Here is a 16,269-nt window from a genome sequence, read left to right as displayed (position 1 = left end):
ATTCTATTATGCAATTATTTACAAACTGAATTAAGAGTAAAAGATTTAGCTAGACAGATGAATTAAAAAACAAGTATATTCTGAAATAATTGTATCCTAAGTATCTATTCTTTGGAGTAGAAATACTCATTTAATACAATATGTTAATTACATCAATTTTAATAACAATTTGTTGGTATGGATTTAGCCCAATTTAAATTCCTGTGTGCTGGGAAATACAACTATCTTTTTCAAAGCTATAAGAATTTGTAGTTCAGTTTAATAATTCAGAATGATATCCCATCCTACTTAATTTTAAAGGTATAGAACATAATGATACCCTCTTTAGATAAATGGAATTTAACTTTCATTAACAATGTAAAGCGTTTTCCTTTCTAAACTGTATAATTTTTATTCAGTTATCTATATAATGTTATGCACTAGTAAGCAAAGCAAGCAACATTACTTTAAATAACATCTTTAATTAAAGTTTTGCAAAGGTAAAATATTAAACTTAAAATAGGTCTTAGTACATCAAAATACTAAGTTCTCTAGTTGTATTCCAAGATGTTCTTTAAAACATAATATCCCGTATATCACAGAAGAGCAACCTTGATCTGCAATTGTACAGATGAATTATACAAACATAATAAATATATTTACGCCCTTACACATAACAGTATGTACAACAGCAGTTGACAACAGTAGCTCAGAACAGCAAAAAGGATTAGTCCCTCCCCCAAATTGTAGCCCTGACGCATACTGGACTGATTTAAGGAACCTTGACAGAAATAGTTATTAACTAGGTAAATAGTAACTTACTAATAGTTAGTAGTTACTTAATAACACAATGAGCTCTTCCTTTAAAAAAGGAAAAAAGTTTTCTTTTGTTCCTCAAAATAAACAAAAATATTAAGTTTGTGTGTTCTTCCTTAAACTATAAAAAATGACAAAAAATAGACTAAGGCAGGCTTAACAGGGGAATATAAACTTCAGAATAATTTCCATAGCATAATAGATTAAAATGCAAAACTATTTAACATAAACTCATGAGGACCTATATAAAAGCAACTATTTTTTAAGCAATGAATTCAAAATCTGAATAGCTGATTCAGACAGGTGGAAGACAGACAAATGAAATAAAATGAAAATGTACAAAGATGGATCAATAAAATATTACATTGCACAAAATCTCAAAAAAGTTCAAGATGAAATAATCTGAAAAAAATAGGAATTTTCTAAGTGGAAGAAAATATTAAGTTGTAAGGGGAGCTCCCGAGAGGAAATTATTTGTTTTCCTACACAAGGCATATTTACCTTCTGAAAAGAATGGTGACATTATTGCTATAAGATAATCAAAAATTAGTCTTAGAGGAGACAACCCTTTTCATTCCTCCATAAAAAGCAGAAAAAATAAGAAAACCAAATCCTTGATTTTCACTATAGCAAAAGAAAATCTTTATACAAAAGCTATTATATTTTTATGTTCTTGATGTCTAAAACCAGAATCTATTAGAATATGCTCTTTAAAAACACATTTTAATTACTATACACACTTCTCAAATCTTGATGTATTCCTAGAATAACATCAAGGTGGCTTTGATTTTAAGAGAGGCAATATAAATGTGGTATTATGATGGCATTTAATTAACATAAATGTGAACATTTAAAAAAATATAAAAGCCCAATATAAAGATCCCCCTCATATAACAGACATTTTACTCTAGAAACTAATTGCACATTAAAGAGTTGTTTTAGCAAAATGTGGCTCTCCACAGAAATTAACTGTACTATCAGGCATGCATGTGGTCTGATTATCCCAGTGACCACCAAAAAAAGAGTACTTATATTGAAAGGCACACATTTCCACACTTTATCAAGTAATTTTGTGTAAATTTTCCTTCCCAATGTTGATTAATGTTAATCTTGTTTTAATAAAAGGTGCCATCACCTTCGGTGCAAATCTAAACAATTCCTCTTCTGAAAGCTTTATCTGTTTTCGTAAAACCAAGTCTGAACAATTTTCCCTCTTTGAATAAACATTTTCATTTTAAAATTCTGAAGTGGGAATCCTTGCCTTTTCAAAGGAATGACATTTTTATAGAACTTAATGAAATGATTTGTTAAATACAATGTTAAAAGCATGATTAAGAATTCAAGTACAATAAAAGATAAGCAAGTGGCATTCTTATAGCAAGCCACTATAATAAAACTAAAACATGCTATTTGATTAAAAAGAAACACAATGCAGTAATACATAAGAGCACAATTTGGTATGCAGTGTTGTTGGACTGGCTTTCAGGATTTTCACAGGTAAAAAAAAAAGCATTTGCCAAGTGTGCCATAATTAATATGCAATACACAGGTGCAACTACAAATAGTTAATTCCTGCTTCAAAATAACCCGAGTGAATCACTCTGAAAGCAGTGGTTTTTCATGTTTGAAAATAACATTATAAAAACAGGCCAGTATCCAATTCTACTATGAATATCGAATGCTTGCCTACAAAGAGGGCCTAAAACATGAGCTGAATATCATGTAATAATACAAGGTTCAGTAGCATAATAACTACTAGATAGCCAAAAGGTTTCGATCAACACTGCAGCACTGCTAAACTTTCATAGGTAGTTCAGGTAATTGACTCTTCATTGGGTAAATATCAACCTACTATCAACTATACTGAAAGACAACTGAACAACAGGACTTCTGTGATTCCACCTCCTCCCTTCTCTTCTCTCAATCTCAATAAAACAAACAAACCTATGTGTGCTTTGAGAGTAATGGGGTAAACAAATCTCCCCTCCAAAAAACTAAATTAACATAGCAAAAATAAAAACCGTATTACCAGTTATGGCATCTAATAAACCTAACTACTAGCATGCCAGAAACCACCCTTTATATATCAAAGTTCAGAACATAAGTTAAAGGGACCAAGCTGGTATGTGGGGTGGGAAGTAGGCAGAAAAAATAAAGAAAAGATTAGCCTTTTTGAGAATTTTAAAGATTTGTGTTAAAAAAAAGAAAAAGCAATATATAATAAGCTCACAGTTTTTCTTTGCAATGTACTTTAAAGTGTTTCTATTTTACTTCTGGAAACACAAAGGCAAATAAAAGATAAAAATGGAAGACTTTTAAAAAATCAATATACAAAAGTAACTTACACACATTTGAATTCTGTCCAGATAAACCATGAAAAGAATTAGCTGTAAGAACCAAGGTGAAGACAAGTGTTCTTACAGTTCTCCCAGGCAACTAGTGCACACTGAACACAGCACTGCCATATTGTATTTTAGAGCCCCTTACAGAATTAGAGCTATGCATTCTTAATATACATATTAAGTTTCTATTATTTTCAATATAAGTCAAATTTATATGCTTTCTTCCCGGTGTGCAAACTAAAGCCCATGTATTTTAATATTATCAATGGCCTAGAAGGGCCACCAAATCAAAGAGGTAAATATGTACTTAGTGGCCCACCCCCTTTTACCCCAAAACTGCCCCTCAAATTACAAAGTTAAATTTTAAAAAATCTGTTCAATTAAAATAATAGTTTTATAATTCTTTACTAGTAAAGACAAGAAACTTTTATAATTATTAAATTGTTTAATAAAAAGCCAGGTCCTCACCACCTGCCCAACACTTCAGTCAATGCACTGAATGTTATCTGAATGTATGTTTAGCTTAAAGACTGAACACCCACATAAGCATGCACTTCAGCCCAACTGGAAAAAAATCTGTATTCTTGTGTATATAATTTCAGCTAAATGGTACCTTTGTGGAATAAAACCTTATTTCTAAGGAACCACTTTAGGGTTTCTTTTTAAGGTATGAGGCTAAAAGAAACAAACATTTTTGTAAGGAAATTGAAGTTGGCATTTTAATTCTGCTTAGACAAGACTCTAGTTTAATGAGTGTGAAAACCTAATTAAAATAAGTAGCCATTCCTGGGTCAAATTTTGTCTCCAAACTGTGGTCATTGATTACTTCCTTTAACTCTTAAACAGATGTTTCATAAAGCAGGGAAGGAAGAGGTATGTATCACTGAGGGAGAAGAGCAAGTAAAAATATTTAAGACCTGTTATGGGAGTTCTAAATTGTTTCCTTACACAAGTCAATTAAAATTCAACACCATAATTCTTGCCCTCTTGTAAAAAGCGCACACACAATTTTTACCAAATATAACCACATACAATAAGCAGTTTCATTTCAATCTATCAAAAGGGAAGTTTCTTCAGTTCATTCTCACAAGTATTTTCTGAACCCAAGGTGGAGGAAGGAATATAGACAAAGCTTTACATGCTAATTATCAGTGGCAGGTACCTGTATTTAAAATTGACAATTAGGGTTTTCCTACACAAAACCCCAATGCCCCCTTCCCCAACAACCCCTGGTGCTACAGTTCCATGGCTTGCCAGTTAGAAGTAGTGTCTATGTTGTCAAGGTCTCTTTGTTCCAGTAGCTTTGCTCCTACTGCACTTTGTCTGACATGCAGAAGTTAAGTTTTGGTTGGAGTATGTCCCAAGTTTCAAACTGTCACTTTAAATTTTTGTAAAGTTTCTTTCATTTTATTTATAAAAGAAAAGAACCAATTCTTCACCATTCTGCATCTCCAATGGCTTTGGAAAATATATAATCTCTTCCATTAAGATTCATAATGCCATCCTTGAGATGAAATTTCCATTTGTTTTTACTTCTGTGTATCTAAATAAACAAATAAAAAAGAATGTAAGAGATACAATCAACAGAGAAAACAAAAACAAAGCCCATTCACACACCAAAAAACCTTTGTCTTGTACATTACTGCATTTTCAAATTGTTTTTTTAAACAGATATAATTGACATGTACCATTCTATTTATTTCAGGTGTACAACAAACATAATGATCCAATATTTTTAGAGAGAGAAATAATCACCACATTATGTCTTATTTAACATTCATCACCCACAGTTACAACTTTTTTTTCTTGTGATGATAATTTTTAAAATATACTCTCTTAGCAACTTTCAAATATACATTACAGTAATATTAGCCATAAGCACTGTGCTGTATATTATATCCCTTGACTTACTTATTTTATAACTGGGAGTTTGTACCTTTTGACCACCTTCACCCAATCCCCCACCCCTCACTTCTGGCAATCATCATTCTGTCCTCTGTAACTATGAGTTCAGTTTGTTTTAAAAGATTGCACATATAAATGAGATTAACTGATATTTGTCCTTCTCTGTTTGACTGACTTCATTTAGCATGATGCCCCAAGGTCCATTCATGTTGTCACAAATGGCAAGATTTCATTCTTTTATTTTTTTTTGAGGATATTTTTTCCATTGATTTTTAGAGACAGTGGAAGGGAGGGGGAGAGACAGAAAGAAATACTGATGTGTGAGAGAGACATCGATTGGTTGCCGCCCACACGCACCCATAGTGGGCTGGGGATTTAATCTGAAACAGAGGTATGTGCCCTTGACCAGCATCGAACCCATGACCCTTTGGTCTGCAGGTGAGTGCTCTAACCACTGAATGAACTGGCAAGGGCAAGATTTCATTCTTTTTTATGGCTGAATATTATTCCACTAGAGGCCCAGTGCATGAAATTCATGCACAGGAAGGGTCCCACAGCCCGGCCTGTACCCTCTCCAATCCGGGACCCCTCTCGCAATCTGGGACCGCTGGCTCCTAACCGCTCATCTGCCTGCCTGCCTGCCTGATCGCCCCTAACAACTCTGCCTGCCTGCCTGATCACCCCTAAGCACCTCTGTCTGCCGGCCTTACCTCCCCTAACTGCTACTCTGCCAGCTGGATCACCCCTAACTGCTTCCCTGCCTGCCTGATCACCCTTAATTGCCTCTGCCTGCCAGCCTGATCGCCCCTAACTGCTCCCCTGCCTGCCTGATCACCCCTAACTGTGTCTGCCTGCCAGCGTGATTGCCCCTAACTGCCCTCCACTGCCAGCCTGGTCGCCCCTAACTGCCCTACTCTGCCAGCCTGGTCGCCCCTAATGGCCTCTGCCTCAGCCCCTGCCACCGTGACTTTGTCCAGAAGGATGTCCAGTCTAATTAGCATATTACCCCTTTTATTAGTATAGATAACACATATGCCCCTAAGAAGTTATATTATTTTACACGCTTTAAATTATACAGTACATATTCAACCTCTTTTACCGTGTTTTTTGTTTTTTTTCTACATGTATCTTATTGATTCTTTTCATGGAGACAAAGGGAAAGGGAGAGTTGGAAACATCGATGAGAGAGAAACATCAATCAGCTGCCTCCTGCACACCCTCAACTGGGGTATGCCTGCAACCAAGGTACATGCCCTTGACCAGAATCGAACCTGTGAGCCTTCAATCTGCAGGCCGATGCTCTATCCACTGAGCCAAACCGATTAGGGCCCCCCACTTTTTTTTTTTAGATTATCCATGTGTGTAGATATGGCATTAGTTCATTTTTCCATTGATTTTTAGAGAGTGGGAGGGAGAGGGATACAGAGAAACATCAATGTAAGGAACATCCCTTCAGCTGCCTTCCTTAGGAGCCCCAACCAGGGATCCAACTTGAAACCCAGGTATGTGCCAGGTATGTGCCCTGCCCTGGAATCGAACCTGCAACCTTTCCATGCACAGGACCACACTCATGCTCAACCAACCTATCCACTTCACCCCGGCTGTTATACAATTTCTGAAATTTTATTTCAATTAATTTTCGCAAAGTCTGTGGGTTAGGTAATATTCACATTTTGCTGATGAGGAAAAAAAAAAACCAACCTCTTCGTTTTGAGACATTCTTCACTCATTACTGCGTTTTCCTGCCAGTCCCAGAAAGGCTCTTGACGGTGGTTTCACTGGGTATCCAGAGTCAGAAGCATTCTCCTCACCACCCTCACCACCACCTCCTCTGCACTGGCACTGAGGCTGCCCTGGAGGGCGCCAAGGCTAGGTAACGCGAGACAATGACAGGATTTGGACCACTGGAGCCACTGTACCCGCCTCTCCTCTCTCAGCCTCTCTCTGCCACACTGGAGAAGGCAGGGCCAGCGACTTCCGGCAGCACCGACTTCTGGATAGGCCAAGGTTTGCGGCGCTAACACTTCGGACGCTGAAGTGCTGCAGTCTCTCCCTCTCCAGAGCCGCTGCCGCCGCCGAGGTTATAGGGCTGCCCCGGAAGTCCTCCGTGCGCCTCCCATTAGCAGCAAACATGGCGGTGGACTCGGCGATGGAACTGCTATTTTTAGATGCTTTTAAACACCCCAGCACTGAGGTAAGACTTTGCTTCTTGATTCTGACTCTGCTTCTTAACTGTGGGACACGTACAAAAAATCCTTAGGCATGCCTTGACTTTCCCTCCTGCCGGTGGCCTTAAATTCCACACATACACACCCCCTCCCCCCAGCTGGGTGTGGGCACCACATCTGCCGGAGAGCATCAGTGGCCAGGACATTTCTATGCATTAACTTAAGCTCCTGCGTCTTTGATTGAGTTGGCTGTTCTGCTTGCATTGGTCCCTTGCCCTTATCCTCGTCAACTTTGAGCCTTGAAAATATCTTGGTTCTCAGGTTTAGCTCAGGTGATGTTTGGGAGGGTCTCAGACTGCCTGTGTTTGAAAGCAGTTCCAGAGACCAAGCAGGTCACGATGGCTTCATGATTCCTAAATCCCTCCTCCCAGGTCCTTTTTCTAACGAGAGTTAGGTTGCCCAGGTGTGCCACTCATTCAGTTTAGGATTCACCCATTAGGACATGACATATTTGCATGGAAAGCTTTTGCATGGAGGATACCTGCGAGGAGGGGAATCAGCGGTGAAAGGAACCAACGGCGGATTTGGAACCCCCAGACAAGGAACCTCGCTCATGAAGAAAGCCAAGCCTCCCACCCGCTCCGTGGCTCTGGCTGGTGCCGCCATCTTTGTGGCTATGGGCTCAGCCATCTGTCGTGGAGTGATGGTTAATTTGCATATTACCCTTGTGTTAGTATAGATTATATATTATTGTCTTATATCAGTGGTCGGCAAACCGCGGCTCACGAGCCACATGCAGCTCTTTGGCACCTTGAGAGTGGCTCTTCCACAAAATACCACGTGTGGGCATGCACGTACAGTGCAATTGAAACTTCGTGGCCCATGAGCAGAAGTCGGTTTTCAGAAAGGAAATAGACGAAACAAGTATACAAAACGAGTATGGATGGAGAGTTGGAAGGGGTAGACCTCATTGAACGAACCTCAATCAGACTGAGGACGTTTTTAGCAAAGGCCAGGTTAGGAGTACCCTAATTAAGTTAATAACAATGTACCTACCTATATAGTTTAAGTTTAAAAAATTTGGCTCTCAAAAGAAATTTCAATCGTTCTACTGTTGATATTTGGCTCTGTTGACTAATGAGTTTGCCGATCACTGTCCTATATAAAAGCCTAATATGCTAAGTGTCTGGTCTTCCTGTCGGCCATTCAACCAATCAAAGTGTAATATACTAATGATATGCTAAGGCCGCTCAACTGCTCACTATGATGTGCACTGACCATCAGGGGGCAGACAGTTGACCGGTCGACCAGTCGCTATGACGTGCACCAACCACCAGGGAGCAGACACTCCAACTGGTAGGTTAGCTTACTATTGGGGTCCAGCTGAGACAGGGCCAGACATGCCCTGGAGCCCTCCCGCATTCCTCCCTGGGCCCCAATTGTGCACCAAGGGAGTCCCTCAGCCTGGCCTGCACCCTCTCACAATCTGGGATCCCTTGGGGGATGTTGGAGAGCCAGTGATCCCGCAAGCCAGGCCAAGGAACCCCACTGGTGCACAAATTCATGCACTGGGACTCGTGCGTGCGTGCGTGTGTGTGTATCTCATTATTTCTTTATCCATTCATTTACTGATGGACACTTATGTTGTTTCCATGGCTTGGATAAAATGTTGCAATGAGCCCAACCCCACATGACTCAGTGGTTGAGCACTGACCTATGAACCAGGAGATCATGGTTTGATTCCCATCAGGGCACATGCCCCAGTTGCAGCTTGATCCCCAGTGTGGGAGTGGGCAGGAGGCAGCTGATCAATGATTATCTCTCATCATTGATGTTTCTCTCTCTCTCTCTCCCTTCTTCTCTAAAATCAATTAAAAAATTGTATTTAAAAAAAAAAATGTTGCAATGAGCATGGGTGTCATACATCTTTTCCAGTTAATGCTTTTGTTTCCTTTGAAAAAATACTCAGAAGTGGAATTGTAGGATTATATGGTAGTTCTATTTTTAATTTTTTGAAGAACATGCATACTGTTTACTATAGCGGCTGTACCAACTTACATTTCCACCAACAGTGCACAAAGGTTCCCTTTTCTCCACATCATTGCCAACATTTGTTACTTCCAACAGCCATTCTAATAGGTAATGTTAATAGCTCACTGTGGTTTTGACTTGTATTTCCCTGATGATTAGTCATGTTGAGGACCTATTCAGTTAAGGATTGGCCATTTGTATACCTTCTTTGGAAAACTATCTATTCAGATCTCCCCATTTTTAAACCAGACTGTATTTTTGCTATTGAGTTGTATGAGTCCTTTATGCATTTTGGATATTAATTCCTTATCAGATATGTGATTTGCAAATATTTTCTCCCTTTCAGTAGGCTGTCTTTTCATTTTATTGATTGTTTCCTCTGCTGTGCAGCAGCTTTTTAGTTTGATGTAGTCCCACTTGATTAGTTTTGCTTTTATTGTCAAATAAAAAACCAAACTGATGTTAAGGAGCTTACCATCTAGGAATTTTTAGCAGTTTCAGGTCTTAACCAAGTCTTTCATTCATTTTAAGTTGATTTTTGTATATGGTGTGATAGTGGTAGGTTTTCCCAATACCATTTATTAAAGAGATTGGCGTTTACCCATTTTATATTCTTGGGTATTTTGTCCTAACAAATATGCATGGGTTTATTTCTGGTCTCTCTTTTCTGTTCCATTTATCTATGTGTCTGTTTTTATGCCAATACCATACTGTTTTGATTACTATAGCTGTGTAATACAGTTTGAATTCAGGGAGCATGATGACTGAAGCTTTGCTGTTCTTTCTCAAATTTACTTTGGTTGAAGGGTCTTTTGTGGTTCATACCAATTTTAGGTTTGTCTGTTCTGTATCTGGGAAAATGTCATTGGATCTATAGATTGGTAGTATGGATATTTTAATAATTAAGTTATAAATGCAATATAATTTATAGACTTATTATAAATTTAATTACTGTAGTCAGAAAACAAGTTTTATTCCAAATTAAGTGTTTAATAAATAACAAAAATCTCAACAATAATGCCAATAACTATAACAGAAATACTTGGAAAGTAGCACCCTTTCTAAGAATTAAATAAATAAGGATCAAGCGCCAATTCTCATAGAACCTAATTTAAAAATTCCTTAATGATACCAAAATTCATAAGCAGAGTTAAATAACTTTCAAAGTAATTTTCAGTAAGAAGGTATATGTTTATTAGTTATTAGTCTTATTACCCTAGTTCCTTCCTTAGTAATAAAAAAAGTTGCAGAGATTTAATTAAAACCTTTTAGTTTTGAGGTAATTTAGACTAAATAAAAAAATAAAATTATCCCACTGAGCTATTGTTCATGTTAAAGGACAATTCAAAAGTAGTTCTGTTTACTTTGTTAACAAGTTGGAATTTAACAACTCTCTCCAAGATTTCATTCCTAACTTATTTTTAAAATATAAAGCTACACAAATTAATTTCTCAGTGTATTAATTTCTCAGTCTATTTTCTACTAAACTATAACAATGCTTTCATTCATTCACATTGTTTATACTGAACATAAAAGGCATCAATCAGCGCCCAAATATTTGAACAAGGCAGAAAGGATGGTTTAGCGAAGTAATCACAACAGAAAAAATGTCAGAAATCTGATGATAAAATCCTTACCTTATCATATTGGCATACAACCACATTTTCGGTATCAAAGAGTTCCTGTCCTTCTTCATCACTCACATCATCTTCACTATTAAGGGGCTCCTACAAATAAAAAGTTTATTTTTTCATACTTCATGCATTATTAGCAAAGGGCCCTTTATTGTCAATGAAAATAAACACAATAACCATGATGTGCTTTGAGAACTCTAATATTCAATGAAAATAAACACTATGACCTTGATGTTCTTTGAGCATTAAGGGCCTGACAGACACGTATGTATACCACTAACATATTGTTAATTGGCTGCGTTGACTTAACCAATGCTACTAAAATTCCATCAAGAAATTAAATACAATAATTAAAATAGTTAAGCTATAACTTACTAGTATAATCTAAAATGATTTATTTTCTTTATTCTTTCAAGATAATTCAAGAAGATAATTCGCTGTAATAGCTGTTTAATATGTCTAGACATGGCCTGGATGCATTGGTTCAGTGGCTGAGCATCAACCTATGAACCAGGAGGTCACGGTTCAATTCCCCAGTCAGGGCACATGCCCAGTTTTCAGGCTCAATCCCCAGTGTGGGGCGTGCAGAAGGCAACCAATCAATGATTCTCTCTCATCATTGATGTATCCATCTCTCTCTCCCTCTCCCTTCTTCACAGAAATAAAAATATTTAAAAAAAAAATATGTCTAGACATGGATCTTCTTTCTTAGGTTTAAAAAGAGAAAAAAATGGTGAAATTGCAGGGGGAAAGTACTATAAAATAGGCTAGCAGTCTGGTTTGTCTTAACATTAGGGACTAGGATTCTAAACACAAATAAGCATATCTACCATTGTGACCTCGAAGGCTTAGAGTATAATTAATTAAACCATTAGATTTAAAGTGAGTGTGTGTGTGTGTGGGGGGGGGGGGGGGGGGAGACTAGACTCAAACAAAAAGAATTAAAGACCAAGAAGATCATAAATACAATGACTAACTATGTTAAACTTGACCTCAGTTGTGGCAGAAGATAAAAGATACAACTCAGATTTCTAATTAATGGAGAAAGAAAACAGTAACAAAAGTATGAGAACAGAAAATTACAGATTGTGTCATTCATGATTATACTTGCAAAAGTCCTGAACAAAGGGAATTTAGCAATTCATAAAAAGGCTCATATGTAATGATCAAGTTGTATTATCCCAGGAACACAAAATAGAAAAACAATTAATGAATGCAATTCATCAAAAATAACAGATTATGAATAAGAAGTCATATGACTACCTAGTGTTTAATGAAATTCATCAATCATTATAGTTTAGAAAACAAAGCAAAGCTCTTAGTTAATCTGAACAGAAGGGAACTTCCTTAACCTAATAAAGGATATCCACAAAAAGCCTATCTAGAATAAAAAAAGCATAACACGCTAATTAGACCAGACAGCCGAACGACCTTCTAGGTGTCATTCCGGACATCCTTCCAGACGAAGCTGTGGCAGCTGGGGCCAAGGCAGAGATGGTTAGGGGCAATCAGGCAGGCAGACAGGCAAGTAGTTAGGAGCCAGCAGTCCTGGGTTGCGAGAGGGATGTCTGACTGAAGTGGCAGTCGGACATCTCCTGAGGGGTCCTGGATTGCAAGAGGGTGCAGGCCAGGCTCAGGGACACTCCCCTCCCTGCATGAATTTTGTGCACCGGGCCTCTAGTAGTAAATATAATTAATAGTGAACTATAAAAAGGATTCCTTTTAAGATTAAGATAAGGGTGCCTGCCATCACCAATTGTAGTAAGTATCATTCTGGAGGGTTCAGCCAACAAGGCAAGAAAAAATATATCATTTTTCATATTTGATTTGACTGTATACAAAGAACACATAAAAGAATTGAAAAGGCTACACCTCATCAGAAATCAAGATAATGCAAATTAAAACCAAAATGAAACAGCATTTTCTACCTACCAGACTAGCAAAAGGAGTCTGACAATACTAAGTATGGTGAAGATGTGTAGACATATGCACCATCATACAACAAATGGCAGGAGTATTCTTAGTACAACAGCTTGCATTTTATTGTAAAGTTGAAGATGTGCATGTCTTAGGATTCAGCAATTCAGAAAAACTCTTGCATATGTGTCTCCAGATGACACATACTAAAATATTTTACAACAGTAAACAAGTAGATACAAGTCATCACATTAAAAATAAAAGAGCCCTAGCCGGTTTGGCTCAGTGGATAGAGCATCTGCCTGCGAACTGTAAGGTCCCAGGTTCAATTCCGGTCAAGGGCACATGCCTGGGTTATGGGCTCGATCCCCAGTGGGGGACTTGCAGGAGGCAGCCAATCCATGATTCTCTCTCATCATGGATGTTTCTATCTCTCTCTCTCTCCCTCTTCCTTCCTCTCTGAAATCAATAAAAATGTTTTAAAAAATTAAAATTAAAAAAAGTATGGTATCTTCAACAGTGAAAATAATTACAGGTATAAATGAGTATGCAAAATTAAACAATATGCTCTTTAGGAATATAAATGCATATGGTAAAATATAAGGAAAGTTAATGATAAACACAAAATTCATGAGCATGGTTACTCGGATGGCAAAAAGAAGAGGATTAGGGATTTTAAGTACAGTGGGGCCTTGACTTACGAGTTTAATTCGTTCCGTGACGGAGCTTGTAACTCAAATTACTCATATGTCAAATCTTTTTTTTTTTAAATATATTTTATTGATTTTTTACAGAGAAGAAGGGAGAGGGATAGAGAGTTAGAAACATCAATGAGAGAAATCGATCAGCTGCCTCCTGCACGCCCCCCACGGGGGATGTGCCCGCAACGAACGAGTGAGACACATGATGCTGGGCTGATGTTGTGGAATTCACTGTGACATTCGCTGCGCCAACTAGCGGTGGGGTATCTGAAGCTGGCTCGTAACCCGAATTTTAGCTCGCAGCTCAAAGCAAAAAATCGGCCGAGAGACGGCTCGTATCTTGAGAAAGTCGTTAGTCGGGACACTCGTAAGTCAAGGCCCCACTGTAATGGGATTTTTTTTAACTGAATGTGGACACTGATATTTATATTTTAAAATATTTTTAAATCATTTGTATATATTCAATACTCAATAAAAATAGTATTTAAAAGAATATTAGTTAGTTTAGAAGAACGCTGTACTGAGATAAGCAAGACAATTACATCTGAGGCTGCAGAGGGAAATTAACAATTAAAATTGTGGTAAGACAAACACCTTGAACAAAACTAAGCTACAACACAGAAAAACAAGGATTTATATGCTTCTAATGTATAAGTAAAAGATAAATAAGAAAGGATGTTCAACTGAGGATAGACACTAAGAATAGAAGAGGTTACCGAAGGAAATGTTATGGGATGTGGATGAAAAGGAGGTTCTGAAAAATATCTGCCACATTTAGCTTTATTCTCAAGTTTCCTTTTTCCCCCATAATTTGCTGTCTCTTTAATTACTGAAATAAGAGATTAACCACACCTATCTGTTCTACCAATGTCTTTATATGTAAGCCTAATCATGAATGCATAAACCAAAAAATTAGAATTACTTGCAGTCTCCATCACCTTTATAAATAAAACTTACTTTGGTATACATTCATTTTTATTAACAACTATATGAACAATATTTTATAAAGATAAATGCAACCAGAATATAAAAATCTTAAGTTATAACAATCTAACTATATTTAAAATCCTATGTTGTAATGCAGTCTAACAGCCTCTGAAAAAATAGGGTATAACTCAAGTTTGGCACCACGTAAAAGAAGAAATGGTTGCATAGCTTCTAATTTCAAGTCTTTTACTAGAAACTTACCTCTTCTACCTGCCCATCTTCAGCTCCATCTTTCTCTTTGTCTTCCTCCTCATCGTCATCATAGTCTTCTTCCTCATCTTCATCTTCATCAGATGATGTATCCCCAGTTCCATCAACTTGCAATACCAATGGAGCTTGTTGTTGAGCAGGTTGGGCCTGTGGTTGCTGTTGGCCAGTTGCAGTAATCTGTGCTTGTGCTGGTGTAGGTGCCGCCACTGTTGTAGGTATAACTTGAGTCTTATTTCCTGTAAATAAGATTTGCTGAGGCTGGATGATGACACCTGTCTGTGGTGAAATCCCTCCAGGAAGAGGGGCCAAAACCTAAGGAAAAGAAAACCAAATGTTAGGAACTAATTAAAAGGATCAAGGAGCTCAGTTTCATTACTTGGTATACAAATGCTTAAGAAACACCAAAAATGGCCATATCTCATAAATAGTTAAAACTAGAAAGCACAAAGAAATATTTCACTAGTGTGCTGATCCACTAATTTTCCATTTTACAATTCAAATTTCTTAGGAAAAAAGATTTTCTGCAGATAACTACTTCACTTGTCACGCATTTTTATGCCAGATTCCAGGCCAAGAGTTACACAAGTTAGTTTATTTGCTTGATGTAGGGAGAGGTTTAGTAACTTTCTAAGCCTGTAGTCACCAAAAGGCAAAAAGTGAACCTAGGTTTCTACTTCTCTCAATTTATTATGATGCTACACTGCCTCTCTATGAAGAACCCTGCACTGAAAATATGAACTTCTGAGTTCAAGTTTTATATAAGATCACAGATATAGATGCAGCAGAGGCAAGCTGTTTAACTTCTCTTGGCTTTACAGTAGGTCCTCGGGTTATGTTGGAGATCCATTCCTACTGCGCGACGTAAAGTCTTAAGTCAGAACCCACTACATAAGCACCTACGTCTCTCACATGGAGCACATACACAGCAGTAATTAGTGAAACAGTAAAAAAAATTTAAAAGAAAGATAACAATTCCTGACCTTTACTTGTGGTAAATAAATAATAAAAAACATAAAGTACATATGTACATACGTCAAAATGACGAAACTTCTTTTTTTTAATAAATACTGTAAATGGGAGATGGCGATATAACCAAGAAACAATGTACATCGAGTCCGAAGTAACCCAAGGACTACCTGTAGTCACCTTACTATTAGACTAGGATTAGTATAACACCGGCTATAAATTATAAAGACCTGGTAGCTTAAAAAATACTGATATGCAGGCTCCATGCCTAATATTTAACTAGAGGCCTGATGCACGATATTCGTGCACTGGGGTGGGGGGGTGGGGGGGAACCCTCAGCCCAGCCTGCGCCCTCTCACAGGTCTGGGAACCCTTGGGGGATGTCCGGGGGGAGTGGGCCTAAGCCAGCAGGCAGACATCCCCCAAGGAGTCCTTAGTGCTGCCACAGTGGTGGGAGAGGCTCCCACCACCGCCGCTGCACCCACCAGCCGTGAGCCCAACTTCTGGCTGAGCGGCGCTCCCCCATAACAACCCGATCCTCCATTCAGTCAATTTGCAGATTAGGGTTTTATTATGTAATTTAGGAGATAAAATCTTTTCATCTTAAAGTTAT

The 16,269-nt window shown here is 37.8% G+C and overlaps 1 protein-coding gene across 1 annotated transcript in view; it reads right to left on the bottom strand.

Annotated features, from left to right (window-relative positions):
- Positions 1-397: 397 nt before the first annotated feature.
- GTF2A1 (general transcription factor IIA subunit 1) overlaps positions 398-16,269 on the bottom strand; it is a 49,296-nt gene continuing 33,424 nt past the window's right edge. Inside the window, exons 7-9 of the mRNA XM_059688941.1 lie at positions 14,682-15,002; positions 10,879-10,968; positions 398-4,680 (exon numbers count right to left, since the gene is read on the bottom strand). Coding sequence (XP_059544924.1) covers positions 4,573-4,680; positions 10,879-10,968; positions 14,682-15,002 — 519 coding nt within the window. The 3' untranslated portion in view covers positions 398-4,572. The remainder of the gene's footprint in view (positions 4,681-10,878; positions 10,969-14,681; positions 15,003-16,269) is intronic.

This window comes from Myotis daubentonii, chromosome 1 (assembly GCF_963259705.1).
Source record: "Myotis daubentonii chromosome 1, mMyoDau2.1, whole genome shotgun sequence".
Taxonomy (NCBI): Eukaryota; Metazoa; Chordata; class Mammalia; order Chiroptera; family Vespertilionidae; genus Myotis; species Myotis daubentonii.
Note: the sequence above shows the minus strand (reverse complement) of the source record. Positions and strands in the feature narration are given on the sequence as shown.